This window comes from Eptatretus burgeri, chromosome 7 (assembly GCF_056783735.1).
Source record: "Eptatretus burgeri isolate ZD-2024b chromosome 7, Ebu_testis_v1, whole genome shotgun sequence".
In the NCBI taxonomy this organism is placed as follows: Eukaryota; Metazoa; Chordata; class Myxini; order Myxiniformes; family Myxinidae; genus Eptatretus; species Eptatretus burgeri.
In genome coordinates, this window is record NC_140967.1 from 81036363 (window position 1) to 81057245 (window position 20883).

The window sequence follows — 20883 nt, forward strand, 5'->3', positions numbered from 1 at the left end:
CCCTCTTGCTTATCACTGGACCATTGCATTCCATGTTCATCGTCATGTTCAAATCACAATAAAGTGCATTCACTCTTTCTGTTCCTTTGACACTTTCAAATTGCCTCCATGCTTGTGGCTAAAAATAAAGCCCCCGGTTTTATGGCATACCCTTTGTCGGATTATCAACAACAGTACAAAGAGCACAATGCCACAACCTCAGCACACGGTGCACGCTCACCATGGTAACGCCCTACTTTTGAAGGCTCTTACAGTGTGCAGAATAGGCCTGTCTCGGGTGCAGAAGAGAAAAGCACAGGCCCGTGCTTGGCAAACACCAGAGGCAAATTTGTTGAGTTAGAACACCGATTGAATGATCATGAAACTGATCTGGTCGCCCTCTGATCTCTTTACAATATCAAATTGTGCAATGTTGATTGAAAAAGCTTCAAATTTCAGGTGAACATACAGAAACAAATAAAAAAGGAACAAATTCAAGCCCCTTGCGTGTGCGCAGTTTGCGCCTGCGTGCATTGTAATGAGGGATTACGTCCGCACATTGCAGCGCAGCGCAGCGCAGAGTGCACCGTGTTTGAGACTGCGAGAGTGAGAAAATGGGGGAGAGCACAACCGGGCGAGGAAGAACGGCTAGCAATTGGGCTGCTTTCGCGATACAGTCAGCACGAAAAAGAAAAGAGAAATTCCGAGAGAAAGAGTTGGAGATATTAGTGGCAGAGGTGAGAAAAAACCAAATTCATCTCTTTGGTCCAGAATCGGGCTGTACCTCCCTTACAGCTAGGCATAAGATCTGGTCATCCATTACGAGCAAGATCAACGCAGTTGGAGTGCGCCACCGCTCAGTGTCTGATGTAAAACGGAGGTGGCACGACCTACGGCGAAGAAGCAAAGTTAAAGTTATGGCTGGTCCAAACGGTATGACCAGAGCGCCTTTGCAAGGAACAGAGTCAAATGGAGGTCTAGAAGAGGCAGAGGGTAATGGTAATACCCTTCCACTACGATCAATAGAAAGGCCAGCCATGGTGGTGGCTGCTGTGTCAGAGGAGTTGTTGAAGAACAGCTGCACAACTTCGGGTAATCATCTGCCATGATCTCTCTTTAGTAATAACTTTGTTTTGCAGGCTCTCTCGACTAACTCAGTCATGTAACTCCATAATGTACTCCCAATTTGGATCCATGTACATATCACGTCTGCAAAAAGGCAAAATAAGTCACCCTTCCCATTCCCTTCTCCTTACATGTTCCCACACATTCCAATTTCCTTTTATCCTATTCCCTATAAACCCTTTCCCCTTCTCCCCATTCCAAAGAGCAAAAACATATAAATGTGGACATATGCATATATATATATATATATATATATATATATATATATATATATATATATATATATATATATATATATATATATATATGTAGAAATAGACATATGTATATGGACGTGTGGACATATATAGTTGTAATTTCTGTCTGTCTGTCGATAGATCTGCCCCATCTGTAGTAACCCCATCACATTACATACTGTTGGAATCATCTTGGCAAATAGAAATGCAAGAAAACATTTTTCAACCTGCAAGACAGGAGGTTCAGGGTGGGGGGAAGACCCTAATTCTCTCTTTGTAAATGTGTGTCATATTACGCCACCTGGTGGTAGATAGCATTACAAATCAGATATATATATATATATATATATATATATATATATATATATATATATATATATATATATATATATATATATATATATATATATATATATATATATATATATATATATATATATATATATATATATATGAGCTGATTGCACCCTGCGCTGCCCGGGTTCTTTTTGAATGAATTTATTCTTCTGTACATAGGTCTGACATGAGTCCTGTATCAGTTCCCTATTGGGCCACGGCAGTCATAGCCTAAGGGGGTTGGTGAGGAGGAAACAAAAAACACCTCTGAAACAAAAAATGTCGGGACAGGTCCCGGGAAGGTTATAGGCGAGGTGGCGAGGCCCCTCGGCTGGGGGGGGGGGATTTTAGACGGTAGTTTTTCCTTGATGGGATTCCACTGCCGCGGCCACTGTTGAAATTGATTACAATGGCCGCCGCCTTAAAATCCCATTAAATATAAACTACCGTCTAAAACGCCCCCCCCCCCCACCCTGGACGAGAAGCCTTGAAACACCGTTTTTTTGAAATTTGAAGAGAATTTATATTTCAGATCGCCGAATCAAACATGCAAGGCAGGGGACTTTTACTCAGAGAGTACTTTGTGCATGGAAAGGTCTCCCCGGAAAGGTAGTGGCAGCAGAAAAAGTAGATAAGTTTAAATTAGAATTAGGTAGGTACCTGGAAATTAGGGAGATTATGGGGATGTTGATAAGACTTTTCGGTAGTTTGAGCATTGATGGGTGATTGGGTGCATGTGTACAGAGTGTTGTTGGTGGGGGTCTTGTCAAGGGGTGTTGTGTGGTTGACGTATGTTTTTAACCAAGCCCATGCCCCCTCCCCTGAGGGGAAGAGGAAAAAGAAAGAAAGAAGGAAAAAATAATAATTAATAAATTAAAAAAATTGCATTTTCTTTCTTGGATCTTGTGTAGATAAATTAGTATGGTGTTTGCGCAGGCATGATGGGCTGAATAGCCTCCACCTGTGTTCGATTTCCTTGTATTGAGAGAAGCGGCCAAAACTATATATAGCTCAATATCTCAAGAGGTTATGAATGGATTCACACAAAACTTGGTGGACAGTTTGGGAATGCCAAGAGGAAGAATTGATTCAATTTTGGTGAAGATCTAAATCTAGATCTGGATACAAGAATTATTTAATTTCTAACTGATTCTTCACCATTGAGAGATGGAGCTAAAAACGATATTGCATGATATCTCAAAAAAGTTGAGGACGGATTTGGATGAAACGTGGTGGACAGGTTGGGTGTGGGACAAGGACTAATTGATTCGATTTTAGTGAAGATCTGAATCCAGATCCGCATTCGAGAATTTTTCAGGTGATTCTTCACCATTGAGAGAGACGGGGGCCTAAAACTATGTATAGCATGTTATCTCTAAAAGTTGTGGACGACTTGTGACAAAACGAGGTGGAAGAGTTGGTTAGGTGACAAGAACAAGCTGATTCGGTTTTGGTTAAGGTCCAGAATCAGATCCGACTTATCAGTGGCATACAAAATGTAAACCATTCAGCCTGGTGGAGGGATGTTCTCGATGGAGTGCCATTCCGTTTTGCCAAGTTGTCACTCAATGAGTGATTTTTCTTTCTGCCTGTCTGTTTGCTTGTTTGCATGTCAATCACATGCAGGTCACAATTTTAAACCGATCCTCCCAAAATGGTAGAGTTTGTCATTGGCAAGAAGCCTATTGTTTATGTTGACGTCAAAGGGTCAAAAGGTCAACATCGGCTGTATTTCTAAAATTGACGATTTTCATCCAATTGACTTGAAATTTGAAGAAGAGTTGCATATTTGTTCATTGAATTCAGCCACAAATTATTTTAAAGGTCAACATAGGCCAAAAGGTCAACATAGGCCAAAAGGTCAACATAGGCCAAAAGTCAACGACTAAGGTAAGATTTCTAAAATCCTCAATTTTCATCCGATTGACTTGAAATTTGAAGATAATTTATATTTCAAATCGCTGAATTCAACAACTAATTAATTTTGAGGTCAACATTGGCCAAAAGGTCTGTTAATGTTGAATTTCCCTTGGCAAGCTGAAGGTCAACAACTTTGGTGCACTTAATAAAATCATCAATTTTCATCCGATTGACTTTAAATTTGAAGAGGATTTGCAGATCAGGTCAAGAAATTCAATGAACATGTATTTTTGAGGTCAACAGAGGCCAAAAGCTCAACATAGGCTGAAAAGTCGACATGGACCGAATTTCTAAAATTGTCAATTTTCATCTGATTGACTTTAAATTCGAAGAGGATTTGCATATTTGGTCATTTAATTCAAGCAAAAATTATTTTAAGGTCACATTTGTTTTATGGATTTCACAACTATCGTGCTATGCATGACATCTTTCTTGTTTGTTTGTGTGCAGGATATCTCAAAAAGTTGTGAATGTATTCTGATGAAATTTGATGGAGAGTTTGGGTGTGTGACAAGGACGAACTTATTAGATTTTGGTGAAGATCCGGATTCGGATCCGGCTACGAGAATTTTTAAAGTGATTCTTCACCATTTTGAGATAGGGCCAAAAACTATATATAGCACGATATCTCAAAAAGTTGTGGACAGATTCGAATGAAACTTGGTGGACAGGTTAGGTGTGTCACCACGACAAATTGGTTCGATTTTGGTGAAGGTCCGCATCGAGATCTGGATATGAGAATTAAAAATTTTTTTATAGTGATTCTTCACCATTAAGAGGTGGGGCCATGAACAATATACTGTATAGCATGATATTTCCAAAAGTTATTGGGCCCAATATGTTCTCCTGGATCAGGTATTGTGTGGCGGAGTTATGCGCTCTACCAAGTGCCCTACTAATTCACTAATGTTTTGCTTGTGTGTGTGTGTTAAAGATACTATGGTACCTTTCAACAGAGTTGGTCCTTGTGTGCCAATACACCGATTAAATCCCCAAATTCCTGCCATGGTGTTACAACAGAAACAAAAAACAACAAAAAAAAACTTAACACTGGACAGGTCACAAGGAATTGATGACCTGTGAAGGGTTAATTTTGTAGCCTTGGTAAAAGCCTCAATGGTTGCTTTTTCTTCATTTCAGGTCCCAGAATTTTGACTGTGAAAGATGAGATGGCGATCAACTGTCAGGAGATCATCCTCAAGGAAGAAGATTTGATGATAGAGGAGCGTGAACCCAATGAGCCAAACAGCCAAATGGTTGCAGAGAAACCAGCCAACATTAGAGAGACATCCTCGACACCGGTCTCAACCAAGGCTTGTCCTCTTGACACAGAGCAGGCATCCTTATGCGTCCAGACTTTAAATTCAGAAAAGGACCAACTCGAAGTGTGCGGGGAGTTAGCTGGTCTTCGGAAGGAGATCCGGTGCCTGACTGAGAGTGTAACAAGCCTGGGTGAGGCCTTACGGCAAGCAACGGTGCGAGCACTGGGTATGCAGGCTGAACTGGTACGCAGCACAGTGCAGGCAGGGCTGGTGTTGGGCCGTGTTTCCGACGTGTTGGAAAATCTGCGGCCTATTGCACAGGCCAGATTGGAACCAGAGGTCTAGAAGGATATTTCGTTGACCTGGTGACATGATTATAAAATATGATCACTGGGCATGAAGGTGAATATAGACTTTCACGGAGGAAAGACTTGTATGTAGATAATATCAGAAGGGAAAGTTGAAAATGGTTTCCTGGGTCTTGTGGTTGATTGCAGGCTTGTGCCACCCTGCTTATCCAGGAAAGCATTTAAGATCTGAGCACAAATGGCCATGTTAATCCCTGATGAAGATGTCTTTATGTTCCTGATATCCTGGGCTTTCACTAAAAAAATTTTTGACAAAATCTAGAGTTGGTTATGCTTTTAACTTATCTGCAGTTCTTGCTGTTGTAATGCTTGTGAGCTCTCACTCAACTGCAAAATGTAATTTTATGGCTAGAAACATTGACATTGGACATGTACAGAAAAACTGCATGAGGCCTCTAGTGCGTACAATGCTAAAAGAGATGCTGGAATGAATCAGCAATTATTAAAGCCTTCCTTTTGAATTCACAATATTTTTATATCATTTAAATTTTAAAGAAAAATCATGCTGTTTTTTGCACATATATTCTGAATTTTTTTTTTTTCTGCTTGTTACATGAGTGTGTACAGAAAAACAAATGGAACAAAACAAACTTCACTTTGATGTATGTCTGCATTTATTTTCAAGAAACTTTTGAACCGTGTTTAAGCGGTGTTTATATAAACAACGGTTGTAAAATTGAGCAAGAGTGTATTCGTTAATGTTGAAAATTTCACTTGTATCAATCGACACGTTTTTGCACTAAAGGCTGGCAGAACAGTTGAGAGGTATGCACACTTACCTTTTACCTGTCGAGCCTGAGTTTGAATCTTGACGCGGCTATAAACTGTCACCCTCGTGTTTCACATGCATCAAGCTGGAGGACCTGTCTCGCAGCACTGGCCATCATTGGATGTTAAAGATCTCACGCAGTTTTTAGTGAAGTGTCGGAGAGCATCTTGGCCAAATTACAAATTTCTGCCGCCTTCAGTCAAACGTCAGGACTGGCCAGCCAATTCGTGAAAGATTTGGACCAAAAATGTTCTCTGGCCGATCCCACGAGAAGGTGGGAATAATTGGGGCAATGAAAGAGGTACTATTACAAGTCGTAGATGCTCTTTGATCCTAAATGAAAATTTAGACTTAAACGCATTATTTCCTGTTATATCATGATGCATTTTCATGGGGCTGACGCTATAAATAAAGTCATCATGGTGTTTTTGTAGGCAGAGCAATGCATCATGCATCAGAATTATGGTACCCTGGAGGACTCATCTCCCAGCACTGATGGAATTGGCAGAGGCGAGTTATCGCTGGCACCCCAAACGAATTATTGAATGACTGCTAAGAAGGCAACAGCAAACCATTCAGCATAACTTTTGCCAAGAGACTCCTTCAGCAGCATCAACACTGCATTAAGAATATGCATGGTACATTGATGATGATGATTATCTGTTACATTGTGGAATCATTATTTTGTTTGTGCGTGTTGAAGATACTACGGTGGAGTAAACCAATTTTAATGATCTAGTTACAAAAGCCAAACCAAACACAAATCATCCACATAGAAACGAACACAGCTGAAACTATCTACTTTTTGTTTGACACAGTGGCAGAGCATAAGAAAATTAGAAGGGCACTCGGTAGAGCGCACACCTCCGCCACGCAATGCCTGATCCACGAGAACATATCGGGCCCAATATATTTTTCAAATATCATGCTAGACAGTACTCTATCGTTTTTGACCCTATCTCTCAATGGTGAAGAATCACTTTAAAAATTCTCATGGTCGGATCAGGATCTGGATCCGGACCAACATCTAATCAGTTCGTCCTTGTCACACAACGAACCTGTCCACACAATTTCATTCAGATCCGTCCACAACTTTTTGAGATATCCTGGACACAAACAAAAGACAAACAGATAGACAGACAGAGACAGAAAGGGGTGAAAACATAACCTCCTTCACCTTTGGTGGCGGATGTAACTAGAGAGTTCCACGAACACGAGACCCCACACAGTGTTCATGTATATACTGTACTTCAGTTTTAATAAAAATCATTATTTTAAGTATAGTTTTAAAAAATCTGGAAGTTTTGCATGATTAAACCAGTCTCATAAATACACTACCCTTATACATCACCCCATAGAACTTGTCCACAACTGCGAAGTTGGAGGTTCTAGAAAGTATTGTTGCAGACCCAGAGTCTGGCGAAAAGACCACGAGGGGTGAACTACCTCGGGTTCCCACCAGGCTCTCTGGAATCGCAGGCCGTCGCACACGAATAACTTCATGACGCGGCGGGTCGCTGATCGACCGCGAATGCCAATAACTCGACCACGTGACTTAGGGTCCTCTGTCTAATCGATACCGTTTACCAAAAGGTCAAGTGATCTAATTACCGGGGAACACGCCCGCGGTATGCACTTGCTTAAACCGGATCACTTTACCAGATCCGATGCAGCCGAGCGGAACTGCCAGGCACGTACCGGCTCGGAAACAGATCGTTGGTGAATAACGTCCTGGCTAAACTAGGATACGGGCCATGCTGGATCAATGGAAGAAAACACAAAACAAGCTGGGAGCATTTAAATGCAATGCATTTATTTATAACCAAGCGAGGAAAAGGATGTGGCGCAGTGAATGGGGTTTTATTTTATGCACAGCAGGGGATAGCAAGGAATTTGTTGGGTGCGGCAAAAGACAACGACTTACAATGGAGGAAACAGAGCAGGATTATCCCGACTATCTGCTACAATGTTACTTTATCTAGGACAGGTGCCATCACTCAGACACACACACACACACGCGCGCACACACACACACACACACACACACACACACACACACACACACACACGATAGAGGGTGTTTAGAGAGGGTGTTTAGAGAGAGAGAGAGAGAGAGAGAGAGAGAGAGAGAGAGAGAAGACTAGATGAGTGAGAAGGAAGATCCCTTACCTAGCCATGTAAAGGTCTGTATGTGTAGCTTGTACCTCTGTGGGACGCACCGCCTGAGCGTTCCCACCTCGTGGTAAGGTGCGCTATCTCCTGCCTATTTATTTGCCGGGGCTCGGGTCAATGTGCGCTTCACACTGGTTCGCCGTCCGTGGCCGGCGGTGAGTCCATCTGGCTTCGTAGGGGTGGCGGGATATCGACAGCACAGCAAAAAGTCCACTGTATGCTCTCGAAAGACGGCAGTTGCACATGGATAATGTTCTCGAAGAAGAAGCTCTCTTTAAGGATGTTAGTCACACACAGATGATGTTCTCAAAGAACCTCCTTTTATAAGCCAAAGGTGAAGGGTGGGGAGAGGACCGGAAAGCGATGTGCTGTGGCCTAAATCCTGCTCCTCCATTGGGCCACAGCGGCCCTAGCCATGCCCCGCCAGGCTCCAAACCGGAAACTGGCTCAGATGCCCACCAGCTTTGGCATGGCTTGGAGCTCCTGACTTGACATCGGGGCATGCTCCCCGAGTCTGCACTCTGGCCCCGAACGTGCACAGAGTGTAGTCTGTATGTCGGATGGCAGCGGACTTTCTCTGCCACACACGGGCTCCTTCACGAGCCAAAATGCACAACCGGAACCCGAACCAAACTCCCAGATCGCGATTCCCGCGACCCCTCCTCATCGCTTATGGTCTTGCCGTGGTCTGACAACTGGATGAGGGCTGTAACAATTCCGGACGTTCACCCAGGGTGCAATGTGTGCAATGCCTTTGAGGTTTGCGGTTTTGCAGAACCACAACAGTATTAAGAAGCTGATTTGTGTTCTGCAAAGTTCAAGAATATAATTCGATTTAAAGAAAAGAAAGATTGTAAAAGTCGTATAAATAAATTTATTCTGGGTTTTACCGCTTTGACCACCGTTGACGGTAGTAGCTTTGACATCACCCGATCGAACAAATTACATTAGTTATCCATACCTGTTGTGTGTGTCCTTTACAACGTCCTTAAAAACAGGAAGTTTCCTGTTTGGAGTTGCTGTGTCTGTTGTTTGCTTTGGCACCACGTGATGTGCTTCGTACCGAAGTTGATGACGTGGTGTTATGGGGTGGCTGGGAGGCTGAGCGCATGCGCATTGGTGAGTTTGCCACGATGCAAATAAACCCGCCTGCTTCTCATACTTTGTGCTGGTTACCGAGTCTACGAACATAACAGGAATGATTTTCAATTTCGCATGACCGCCAGGCAGGAAGACGGCGTAAAAAACAAATTATCTCACTCCTCTCTGCGTATGTGCAATCGGGACCAATTCAGAGACAAAGCACTGTTAAACGGAAGGTTTGTTTTACATCTTCCGATGAATGTTCAAAATATAACATTCAATTTAAATAAGTTGTTCCTCAATTATAAACTGACGTTTGTGGACGGACAGACGGACGTGTACCAATTGATTAACCCTGCTTCTCACTTCGCATGCGTGGGGGGGGGGGGGTGGGGGGTGGGAATGCAGCAACTTGAGGGGAAGTTGAATGGCAGCAGACACGAGAATATCATGTTGCAAATGACGAGGCTGAATTATATTCAACCAGTGTCTTTCCTCAAAGTCACGGTGGCCCCTTGTCAAGTCAGTCTTTGGTGTATGTTCTGCACCCATCCCTTCCCTCACCTCACCTGGCATCCATGCAGATTTTACCACATATAAGACAATGTACCAGTTATATCAAACTCGACTCTGCTGCGGTGATGGGCCCAGATGCCATCGGTGCCTTGGTTCCTAGATTCATGACTTCCTCAATTCACCCATCCATCCATTGGAACCATACTCTATACAGAGCATCGGTGCTGCCGAAGCAGTTTCCTTGGCTATTGGGCACACTCCTGGACGGGTCGCCACTCCGACGCAGGATACTTGAATGGCTCAATCATCCCCAGCAAGCTGGTACTCATTTTGCCGACCTCGGAAGGATGGCAGGCCGAGTCAGCCCCCTGGTGAAGTAATTCAGCGGGCAACGAGGCTTGAACTCAGGACCCTTGAATCCCAAGCCACCACCCTAACCACTGAGCCAACACCAGGCTTATTTCCTCGATTCATGCAGTCAGTATATTGCCATCAATAGAACCCTCTCTTCTCGTGATCTGGTGGAAGATGGAGTGCCCCGAAGCAGTGTTTTGGGTACATTATTGTTCCTCATCTTCATAAAGGACCTCGCTGATGCTAAGGAAGCTCTCTCTTCGTTTTTGTGCACTCCACACAGTCTCATGTAGCACCACATCTCACTGATTGACAGACAGCAGCTCTGTGTCACTCCCTGCCGATCTAGAAATCTTCTTCTTCTCTCCTCTTTCGTATGCAGCACATGGCTGAGAGTAACATAATTGGCTGAGGGCATGGCTGTGCCGCTGATGTTATGCCCTCGAGTTTGGAATTTAGCCAGGGTGCTGGTGATAGCTCGCCTACTCTTCGCGAACAATGTGGAAATGATTACGGTAATGTACTCATCATCCGTGTAGATCTATCTTTTGCGCTTTTCGCTATCAATAAATTTCTGCCAAAGTTAAGTCCAGTGAATAAATATTCCTTGTTGTACCCGTGTAAACGTACAAGGTAATCGCAATCACATTTGATGATCGAAAGTTACGTACCTTGAAACAACTTTAAAAGATAAACCGGGAAAGATAATTCCCACGAACAATAAATACCTTACAGCATGTGCTGGTCTGATAAGTAAATGGAAGATGTCCTTCACTCGATGAAAATCTCATGGTTGCACTACGTCAACTACATAAGGATCATCAAACAAATCTACCTATCCCTTTCCACGGTGAATCATTGGAAGAGCTTCGTCTCTCAAACTCTTCGGGCCTCACCATCAGGCATGAGTCCATTAACTATTTAGCAAACCTGACCAACAAATACAGCTTCAGACTGGACAGTCTCTATTATTCCAAGTCTTTCCTTAATTAAAAAAAAAAAAAAAAAACAGGGCTACTCACAGTCTACAAGTCTTAAATGGAGTATTGCTTTCCCCGATGTGCTGATACCACAACATCACATCTGTCTGTCCTGGATTCTGCAGAATCCAAAGCTCTTAACAACATAGTTGTCACACCAGGATGCATCTGTTCTTCCAGTAACCTCTTACAGGTTAAACTTCCAAAATGCAAGTTGACTGCACACAAGCTGCACAACTCAGTTCTTTTTTTCCTCTCTTTATCCCATCTGTGGAACTGCCTTCTAGTGGCCATTCTATCCAACTATTCCCTCCAGAACTTCAAATCAGGTCGGCAATGCACCACCATCTAGCTTCAATCCCCCATCCACACTTAGAATCGTTATTAACCCAATTACCAATTCCTAATCCAACCCTTTTACTTGCAAATTGCAGTTTCCTCCACTTCTCTCCTCCCTGTCTCCTCTTTTCATGTTCGGTCGTTCCGTCTTTGTCTCCAACTGTTGTCCCACTGTCAGTTCATACCTTCCTTCACCTTTCTCTTCTATCAGCCTCAATCTTGGAAAGAAAGAAAAAAAAGTACAGACCATGATATTCACCAGCCGAAGGTGAGGGGGTTTCAAGTGAGAGTTATGAGTGCGAGTTGAGTCATCACAACAACAAAAGGAATGGATTGATTCACATAATTAAATTTTGTGAGTTAAAAGTTAATAACATCCCCTAACAATTTTAACAAAGAAATCATGCCAAGAAAGAAATCATCAGAAAGTTGGGAAAACTTCACACAAATGTTCCCCAAGCCTTGGGTGTACAAGTTTGTTTAGGAATAATTGATAGGTGACATGGTTTGGCAGCCATTTTGGATTGAAGAAAATATTAAATAATGTTTTCTCTGGAACCGCTTAATAAATTGAAGTGAAACTTCACAATTATGATTTAGTAGTGATGTGGAATAAATGTTTTAAATTTCAACTTGATCGAATGCATGGTCTGGCAGCCAAAATAATTTTAATTTTTTTTGATCTGGGTTCCTTTCTTTTTTTTTGATTCAGTTATTTTATTTCTATTTTTGGATAAGACTCACTTGGCTGTTCCTGGATGGGTTTGTGGATCGAGGAGTAGCAGTGGAAATGTGAATCCTATCCAGGTTTCTCCTGATGACTTCATCTTTGCTTTTTGCTTGTTCGGGGTCCTTCTGATTACTCAAATGCAGGACTACCTATTTGGTCTTCCATTTGATTTGAATTGAATATATTTTAATCCCATTCTGCATTAAATTGAACAATAATAAACGTCATGAGTCAGGGTAGGTGTCCAATCAAAGTGGGGTTCCATCAAAGTGGGACATCTTGGTACCCAGTCATCACTGCCAGCGGATATAAAGTGGCAGTTCTAATTATGTCTTTTATTAATTACGTATCATACCAGTACACAAACGTCGCACAAAATACACCACACAAAACAACACAAACACCAAGCAAAACCAGTCCTAGTGAAGGTTTGCAATCTCTGATTGCTCTTTTTTTTGATTGTTGTTGGGTATATTTTGGCTGCAAAATCTTAGCTCATGATAAAGTGACAGGACAGGGAGTAATTATGTTGAACCAATTTCATGTTGGTTCAACATGTTGGTTGGTTCAACCTGGCTTTGGCCAGGAACCTACTGATCAACTTTCATCACAATGAATGTTTTTCTGGAATAGTAAAATAATTTTATCGCTCCTGATCCCAAGACCGTAAAGGTTACAAGAAGCCTGAAAATTTGTCTCGTTCATCATTACAGTGCACACTCTTACTCTCATGTGTTGATTTTGGTGGGGGTATGGGTAATTTATCGTCATCTAACAATAATAATAGTAATCATCATCATCATAATCATCATCATCATCATCATCATCATCAATGGACCAGACTCTTCACCGACCGTCACCAATCATGGCTAAGGTTATGCTGGTAGTAATTTTGTGAATTTGCTCGGGTACCGGCAGCGACTTGTTTATTCTTCACGAAAGACCCAATGGGATATTTACTGCCCATCAACAATATGTGCTGGCAGACGGGTCCTTTGGATTAACATCCTTCCGATGAATCACACACAAATTCATGCATCACCCTGCATGTGAAACACCAGGGTGACAGTTTATAGCTGGGTTGTGATTCAAACCCAGACTAGACAGCTGATAGACAACAACAAGTGTGCATATACCTCTACATTACCCTGCCAACCCCATATACTAAAAGCAATAATGAAAGCTAATTGGCTTGACTCAAGGGTGGAGAGTTTCTGACAAAACGGGAGATATTTTTGATCCATACATTTCGATTCAGTTCCAACAATATATTTTTCAGTCATAATCATCCATTGTTGTCGTTTGAATATTTTTCCTCAAAGCTGTTGTTTTTTTGTATACCTAGTTGAGGCTCGTTTAAAAGCTAACACACGGAACATGTAACAAAGGGAGCAGGAGACAAGAGGGGGCAAGAGAGGGAACTACAACATTGAGGAACAGGGACATGAGGAGATCTGTGGAAGAGAGGGGTGGGCTACATGAGGGAAACAAGATGGACACTACACGAACTTTCAGGAAGGAAAGCGGGGAATATAAAGGAGGTGGATTTGGGGTGGGTTAACGGGGTAGAAAAGATCATGATTTTGGATAGGGGAAGATATAAAATGGTGGTGAACAGCTGTTTTAAAGACCTGGGGGGAAGAGTATGATTGAATGGAGTGTGGGAGTTTGTTCCAGAGGTGTGAAAAAAAGAGGAATGAAAGAGGTAAGGTGAGCAGTAATTCTTGATTTTGGTAGTTTCACCAGAAGGGGGCTGCTGGCTGACCTGGAGTGCCCTGCGGAAATAGGTGGGTTGGGGGGGGTGGTTTGGGGGACAGAGCACAGGCAGAGCAGGGGGTGCAATGCCGGACAGGAGTATGTAAAAGACAGAAAAACAACCAACCTGTCTGTGGTGAAAGAGTGAAAGACCGAAAGACTCAGCTTCATCATGGGAGATACCAAAGATGTCTCAATGAGATACCTGCTTATTTCAAAGACACCAATGAAATACCAGCTTATTTAAATTCGTCTTATTTAGATGCTTCATCTTTGCTGATGACTCCACCCTCTGCCGTACCATCTGTCATCCTTCAGACCGGCAAGCAGCAGCCTCTTCACTCACTGCAGATCGGGGTAAAATCACAAACTGGTCCAACACGTGGAACATGTCTTTCAATCCAGACAAATCTCACACTCTCACGATGTCTCTCTGAAAGGACCATTTAGAAAAACCCCCCATCCACTTTCTCAACAATCCACTGGAAAAAGTCCCTCCATTCAAGCTTCTGGGTCTCACTATCTGCCATGACCTTTCCTGGTAAAGCCACATTTCCAACCTGGCCTCCAAAGCCAGTCGCCGACTGGGAATCCTCCATCGTGCAAAGTTCTTCCTCGGCCCACCTGAGCTCCTGACGACAAACAAAGCTTTCATCCACAGCCTGATGGAGTACTGCTCTCCCCTCTGTGCTGGTGCTCCTGCTTCCCATCTTTCTCGGCTTCACACTGTGGAAACCAAGGCATTTCGGATCAATGGCATCTTCCATGATGAGGCAGAGTCTTTGGTTCTCTCAATGTCTCAATGGAGGCAGGTCGGTGGTCTTTCTGTCTTTTACCGTCTCCTCTCTGGTCTTGCCCCCCTGCTCTGTCTGATATATGTCCCCCCACCCCCCCCCATATTTCTGCAGGGCACTCAAGGTCCACCAACAACCCCCTTCTGGTAAAACTACCAAAATCATGAATCACTGCTCACCTTCACTCTTTCATTCTTCTTTTTTCCCACCTTTGGAACAAACTCCCTCACTCTATTCAATCCCATTCTTCCCTCCAGGTCTTCAAAAACAGCTGTTCACCACCACCACCTGTTATCGTCCCCCATCCAAATCCTCGATCTTTTCTACCCCCGTTAATCCACCCCAAACTCTCCTCCAAATTCCCTGCTTTCCTTCCTGAAAGTCCCTGTAGTATCCATCTTGTTTATCCTATGTACCCCACCCTATCTCTCTCCCTTCCACAGATCTCATAGTGTCTCTGTTCCTCACTGTTTTGTCCTTTCCACTCCTGCCCCTCTTGTCTCATGCCCCCCTTGCTGTGCGAAGTGTTAGCTCTCATAAGAGCCTTGACAAGGTATACAAAAAAATGTGACTAAAGCATCAGGCTAAGTGAATTAACTCCACAAGACTGATCTTGCATTTTTGAATAAGGTTCTCAAGATTGGGTAACCTCGGATGTATTTCCCTGAAAGAAGAATGAGAAACTTTACGAGCTGCTTTAGCTTGGAAAGCATCAGAGGTTAAAGTGTGGTTGTAATGAATTGCTGCAGCTACTTTCTTTCCTGAAAAAGAGGCCTATGCCAAGTAAAACAAGATTGTGGGATGAACTAAGCATCTCAACATTTCATGAAATTATGAACCAGTTCCCCCAATGTTTCCTTAAATTGTGGACCTATTTACCCAATTGGTGCTGTTTTCTTACCTTTTCTCCAGGTATACCACTTGGCCCAGGACTGCCCGAGTGACCCTATAATGTGGAAAAGGACAGGGGAAAAACAGATGACAAAAGACAGATGAGATCACACCATTCCACAAATATTCCTATCAATTTGAGCCTGAAAACAACCTTCTTTTGATTTTATCTGACAAAAAATTGTTCTCTGTAATGCGTTTCATTGCCTTGGGATGAGAGTATAAATCTTTCAGGGGATTAAATCGTGTCACAAAAAACGAGATTAATAAATGATAAGCTTGACCTAACTACATTTAAAGCAGCTGTTCATGCCTTGCTTGATAATTCTCACTTTGATGAGGACTCCAAGTTATATTTTTACACTGGTATGAAAGCCCATCAAAATGACAGGTTGGAACTATTTTATTCAAAATATTCAAGGAGACTGGAAAATATGATGTTTCATAGCAAGAAAAAGAGTTATTCTAAAACACGACATGAACAAATGTTATCATATTTTCTTTATCTTCTGGGACGTTTCATTTCAACGGTACAGTCTCATAATCATGCCAAAGTCTGAAGCCTCGGCTTAGTCAGGTCAGGTCGGGGAGCATGCGCCAGAACAGCGCATCACTGCATCCACTTTCCGCCGGTACTCCAGGGGCCTCCGTCTGGCCATCCCCCAGGCAGATGCCAGGCCCATCCCCATCTCCTTGAGATGATGGTCAACCTGTTGCAACCATGAGGCACATGGTCGACCCATTGGCCTCCTCCACTCATGAGACTCCCTCGCTGAGAGAATCTGGTGAGCATGAGCAGCATCAGGAAAACGAGCCACATGTCCATATAGCCGCAGCTGACGCTCACAGACGATGCAGGTAACAAATCTCATCCGAGTCTCTCTCAGCAACCGCTCGTTGGACACAAAGTCCAACCAGCGATAGCCAAGGATTCTCCGAAGCGACCTGGTACCAAAGGACTTAAGTCTCCGTCTCAGATCCTTGGTCAGAGTTCAAGTCTCGCATCCATAGAGCAAGACTGGAAGCACCAAGGACCTGAAGACTCGGACTTTCGTCCTCCTGCACAGGTACCGGCAGTGCCACACCCCATTATCTAGTGAATCTATGACTCCCCAGGCCCGACCCAGACGTCTATTGACCTCTGACTCACAGCCAGCAGAGACATGACTGTTACTGCCAAGGAAAGTGAATCTCTCCACGAACTCAACATCCTCACCACAAACAGGCACAGAGAGGACAGCAGCATCCAAGATGTCATTGAAAGCCTGGATCTTAGTTTTGACCCAGGAAACCCATAATCCCAGTGGCTACGCCTCCTCATTCAGCACCTCGAAGGCCCCCAAAAGGATATCTAAAGTCTCCGCTAAGATGACTGCATAATCTGCGAAATCAAGGTCAGAGATCTTGACATTCCCAAACGATGCACCACAGCTTGATCTCTCCGACATCCTCCCTAAAATCCAGTCCATATAAGTGCTGAAAAGTGTGGGGACCAATACACACCCCTGACGAACTCCAGTAACAACTGGAAATAAGTCAGAGATGGTAGCACCACATCTAACAGCACTCTCAGTACCAGAGTAGAGGTCAGACATCAGATCGATCAGTTTTGGTGGCACCCCACGAAAACCAAGAATCCTCCAGAGGGCATTCCGATTCACTGAATCAAACACTTTACAGAGATCAAGATAGACTGCAAGCCCCTGCCGAAACCCTCGTCTGGGTTCGGTGAGGACCCTAAGAACAAGAATACGGTCAATCGTTGACCTTTTTGGTGTAAAGCCTGACTGCTCTAGATGCTGGTGCTCAAGCAGATGGTGGCGAACCCTATCAAGAATTATCCGAGCAAAGACCTTGCCTGGCACTGAGAGCAGCGTCACCCCTCGGTAGTTGTTGCAGTCTTGGCGATGACCCTTCCCATTCCATAGAGGGACAACAAGGCCCCTCTTCCAGTCAGTTGGGATGATGCCTGTGTTCCAGACAGAGCACAGAACTGCATGCAACGACACAAGTGCAGCATTTCCACCAGCCTTGAGAAGTTCAGCATGGATGCCACAGATCCCTGGACCTTTACCACATCTCAACCAGTTCACCGCAGCCTCTGTTTCCACAAGCGAAGGTAGACCAGAGTTGATTGGAGGGTCAGCAACAGGGATTGTAACACCCCTGATGTCCAACTCAACAGCTAGTGGATGAACCTGGTACAACCGCTCAAAGTAACCGGCCCAGCGGGCCTTCAATTCGGACTCCTCTGTCAAGAGCCTACCACCTTCTGCTCCAACTGCATTACACTGAGGGATGGGCTTGGATGAACGCAATGTGTGAATTCCCCTGTAAGCAGGATGAGAAACACTTGACCGCAGGTGATGCTCTACCCCCTCACAGATACCTCACACATAGGTCTCCTTGTCCACCCTTAGCGCACGTACAGTTTTACGCCTCAGGTCCCTGAACAGCTCAGCTCTGCCATTCAGCCTGGCCCTGCGACTCTGGTCAATGGTATCCAGTGTTCCTTGAGAGACAAAATTCTTCTTTACCCTATGGTGAGTTCCAAGACATCCACCGGCAACATCAAGGACGGTGGTCTTGAAGGCACTCCACAACTCTTCAGGACCTCCCAAAGCACCCAGACCCCCCAAATATCCACTCAGATTGTTCGCAAACTCCTCAGCTACCCTCTCATCCTTGAGATTGCCAACATCCAGCCTCGGCAGGGATGGTACCATTCTCCTGGATTTATGGTGCAACTTCAGAGTTACTACAACAAGACGGTGGTCAGTATTGAGGAAATGAGCACTCCGGTAGACCCTGCAGTTCTGGATCATCCTCCAGTGACCATCAACGAGGACATGCACAATCTCCTTTGCCACACCGCCAGCGTTGGAATACCAAGTCCAGCGATGAGCTTGTGGGCGCTGAAATCATGAACAGGCCACCCTAAGTCCATGACTTCTTGCAAAGTCAAGGAACTTAGTGCTATTCTGGTTCATAGTTCCTGACCCATGTGGACCAACACATGTCTCATAACCATCCCTATCAGTTCCAGTCGATGCATTGAAATCCCCCAAGACGAGAAGTGTATCTCGTCTGGGGCACTGATCAACCACAGACTCGAGTGTGGCGTAGAATGTGTCCTTCACGGTGAGATCACTCGCCTCAGTCGGAGTAAAAACAGAGACCAGGGAAATGACACCGAATGAGTGATGAATCCTTCGTCTCATAATACGCTCGTTGACCGGTGTTACCTCAATTATCGTTGGAGTCAGCTTATTGGACACAGCTGCAGCAACTCCTTGAGAATGGTAACAATCAGAGGGACCAGACCAATTGTAGGTAGGTGTAACCACCCACCATTATCTCGCCACAATCCGGTCTCCGAACCTCAGAGAGTGCTGCAATACCAATGTCCAAACGCTTGAGCTCAGATGATAACAGAGACAGGTGATCATCCTCTCTTTGGGATATGACATTCCAGGCACCCACCTGAAGGGACCACCTCAGGTTAACCCAAGGAGACCGTCGTCTGGTGGAAGACACCTCAGCACCACTGCGACACACTCTCTCGCAATCTGACCCGGGAATGTTACCCCGTGGTTTCCCTCCTATCATCAAAGATTGGGGGTCCCGAGGGCTTTGCCCCAATCCCGTCAACCGGTGAGCTGCCCTGCGAAGGGAAGCTGCACAGCAGGTACTCCCACGGAGTGGGTTTTCAGATTTCTTTGCGTTTTTGTGTTTTGTGGAATGAAGGGTTTTACGGTGGCCGGAGTGCAAATATATATATATATATATATATATATATATATATATATATATATATATATATATATATATATATATATATATATGTATATCTTCTTCTTCTTTCGGCTGCTCCCGTTAGGGGTCGCCACAGCGGATCATCCTTATGATCCGCATAGTGATTTGGCACATGTTTTACGCCGGATGCCCTTCCTGACGCAACCCTGGTCGCCTCTTACGACACAGGGATATGGTACACCTATTTTAACCGGGGTATACACCGGCCCAGTACACTGGTACTCACTTTGCCGACTTCGGAAGGATGACAGGCTGAGTCAACCCCCTGGTGTATTAATTCAGTGGCCCAACGGGGCTTGAACTCAGGACCTTTTGGATCCCAAGCCAATGCCCTAACCACTGCGCCAACACCAGGCTATATATATATATTTTTTTTTTTTTTACAAAAAATATAGTTTCTATTTTTTATACAGAAGTTTAGGTTTACGGAAGCGATAAACAACAGAGGGCAGCAGATTCACAGATTGACAGACGATCAAAGAAAACATGCCGGCAAAAACATCGTAGATAAGTTGATGAGTAACAAAAGGAAGAAGGTGTAAGTGGGAAGTGAGTACTCGAGAGTAAGGAATAGGGATGGGTATGGGAGAAAACATGAGTTTCTGATCGGCAGCACTCTTGAAAGGCAGGAGGAAGGGACACGACATGATAGTTCTTCAGATGATAGAATAAAGGGATGAAGGAATGTGTGTAAGTATTCGATGTATAATTGTTGAGGGGAACCAGGTTTGGATTTCTGGAAGAACACATGTGACACAGATGGGTTGGGGGAGGATAAAAGGAGAGGCCAGTGGTTTCATTGATTAATTACAGTGTTTATTTGTTGCCGTTTTCGTCCAGGATTCTGTATTAATTTTATCTCATGCTGAATAAATTATTTACATTTCTTAAGCCTGAGTGCATGTCTTCCTCCCACCTTTCTATTGTGCCGACGATTCAGATATTTGAGAACCCAACCTCATTCCTGACTCATCCTCCCGCTACCGCTTGTGCATGCCCACCTGTGCAGCATTCAACCCTTTCCACATGGTTCACTAACCTCAGAGGGTTTTGCTCAGATCCCATGGATTTCTCCCAATAGGTTTCTGCTTCTCCAGAAATTATCTGTCTTCCAGAGACTTTCTTTTCATCGGACATCCAGAACTCATTCATCTCCCTCCTTGGTGATTTTTGTACCATTTTGACTGACCCACTGCTCAAGCTCGTGGCAGTGTTTCAATCTATATCAGAAAATATTCCTTTCCCACCATCCCTGCCCCATCATCTCATATATACCGTATAATATACACATCTCATATACACATCTCAGCTACCGTATAATGGAGTATTGGCAGCGTCTTAAAAAAAACAAAAATAACAATAACTTCCGATATTTCGTCACGTGCCATTACGTCACGTCCGATTGCCTCTTCAGTTTGCTCATGTCTTATTCTCAGTTCCTCCTCTGTGAATATTTTC

The 20883-nt window shown here is 43.9% G+C and overlaps 2 protein-coding genes across 2 annotated transcripts in view; one reads left to right on the forward strand and one right to left on the reverse strand.

The window, feature by feature from the left end:
* LOC147023626 (uncharacterized) overlaps positions 1-20883 on the reverse strand; it is a 156573-nt gene that overhangs the window by 107398 nt on the left and 28292 nt on the right. The window contains exon 12 of the mRNA XM_085890349.1: positions 15620-15664. Coding sequence (XP_085746475.1) covers positions 15620-15664 — 45 coding nt within the window. The remainder of the gene's footprint in view (positions 1-15619; positions 15665-20883) is intronic.
* LOC147023627 (uncharacterized) lies at positions 279-5931 on the forward strand. Its single transcript, XM_085889229.1, has 2 exons — positions 279-1071; positions 4737-5931. Exons 1-2 carry the CDS (start codon positions 594-596, stop codon positions 5201-5203), a joined length of 945 nt encoding a protein of 314 aa, XP_085745355.1. The 5' UTR covers positions 279-593; the 3' UTR covers positions 5204-5931.

Coding starts and splice junctions, on each gene's coding strand:
- LOC147023627 (XM_085889229.1), top strand. CDS start 594: ATGGGGGAGAGCACAACCGGGCGAGGAAGAACGGCTAGCAATTGGGCT. Junction 1,072..4,736: donor GAACAGCTGCACAACTTCGG/GTAATCATCTGC, acceptor TCTTCATTTCAG/GTCCCAGAATTTTGACTGTG.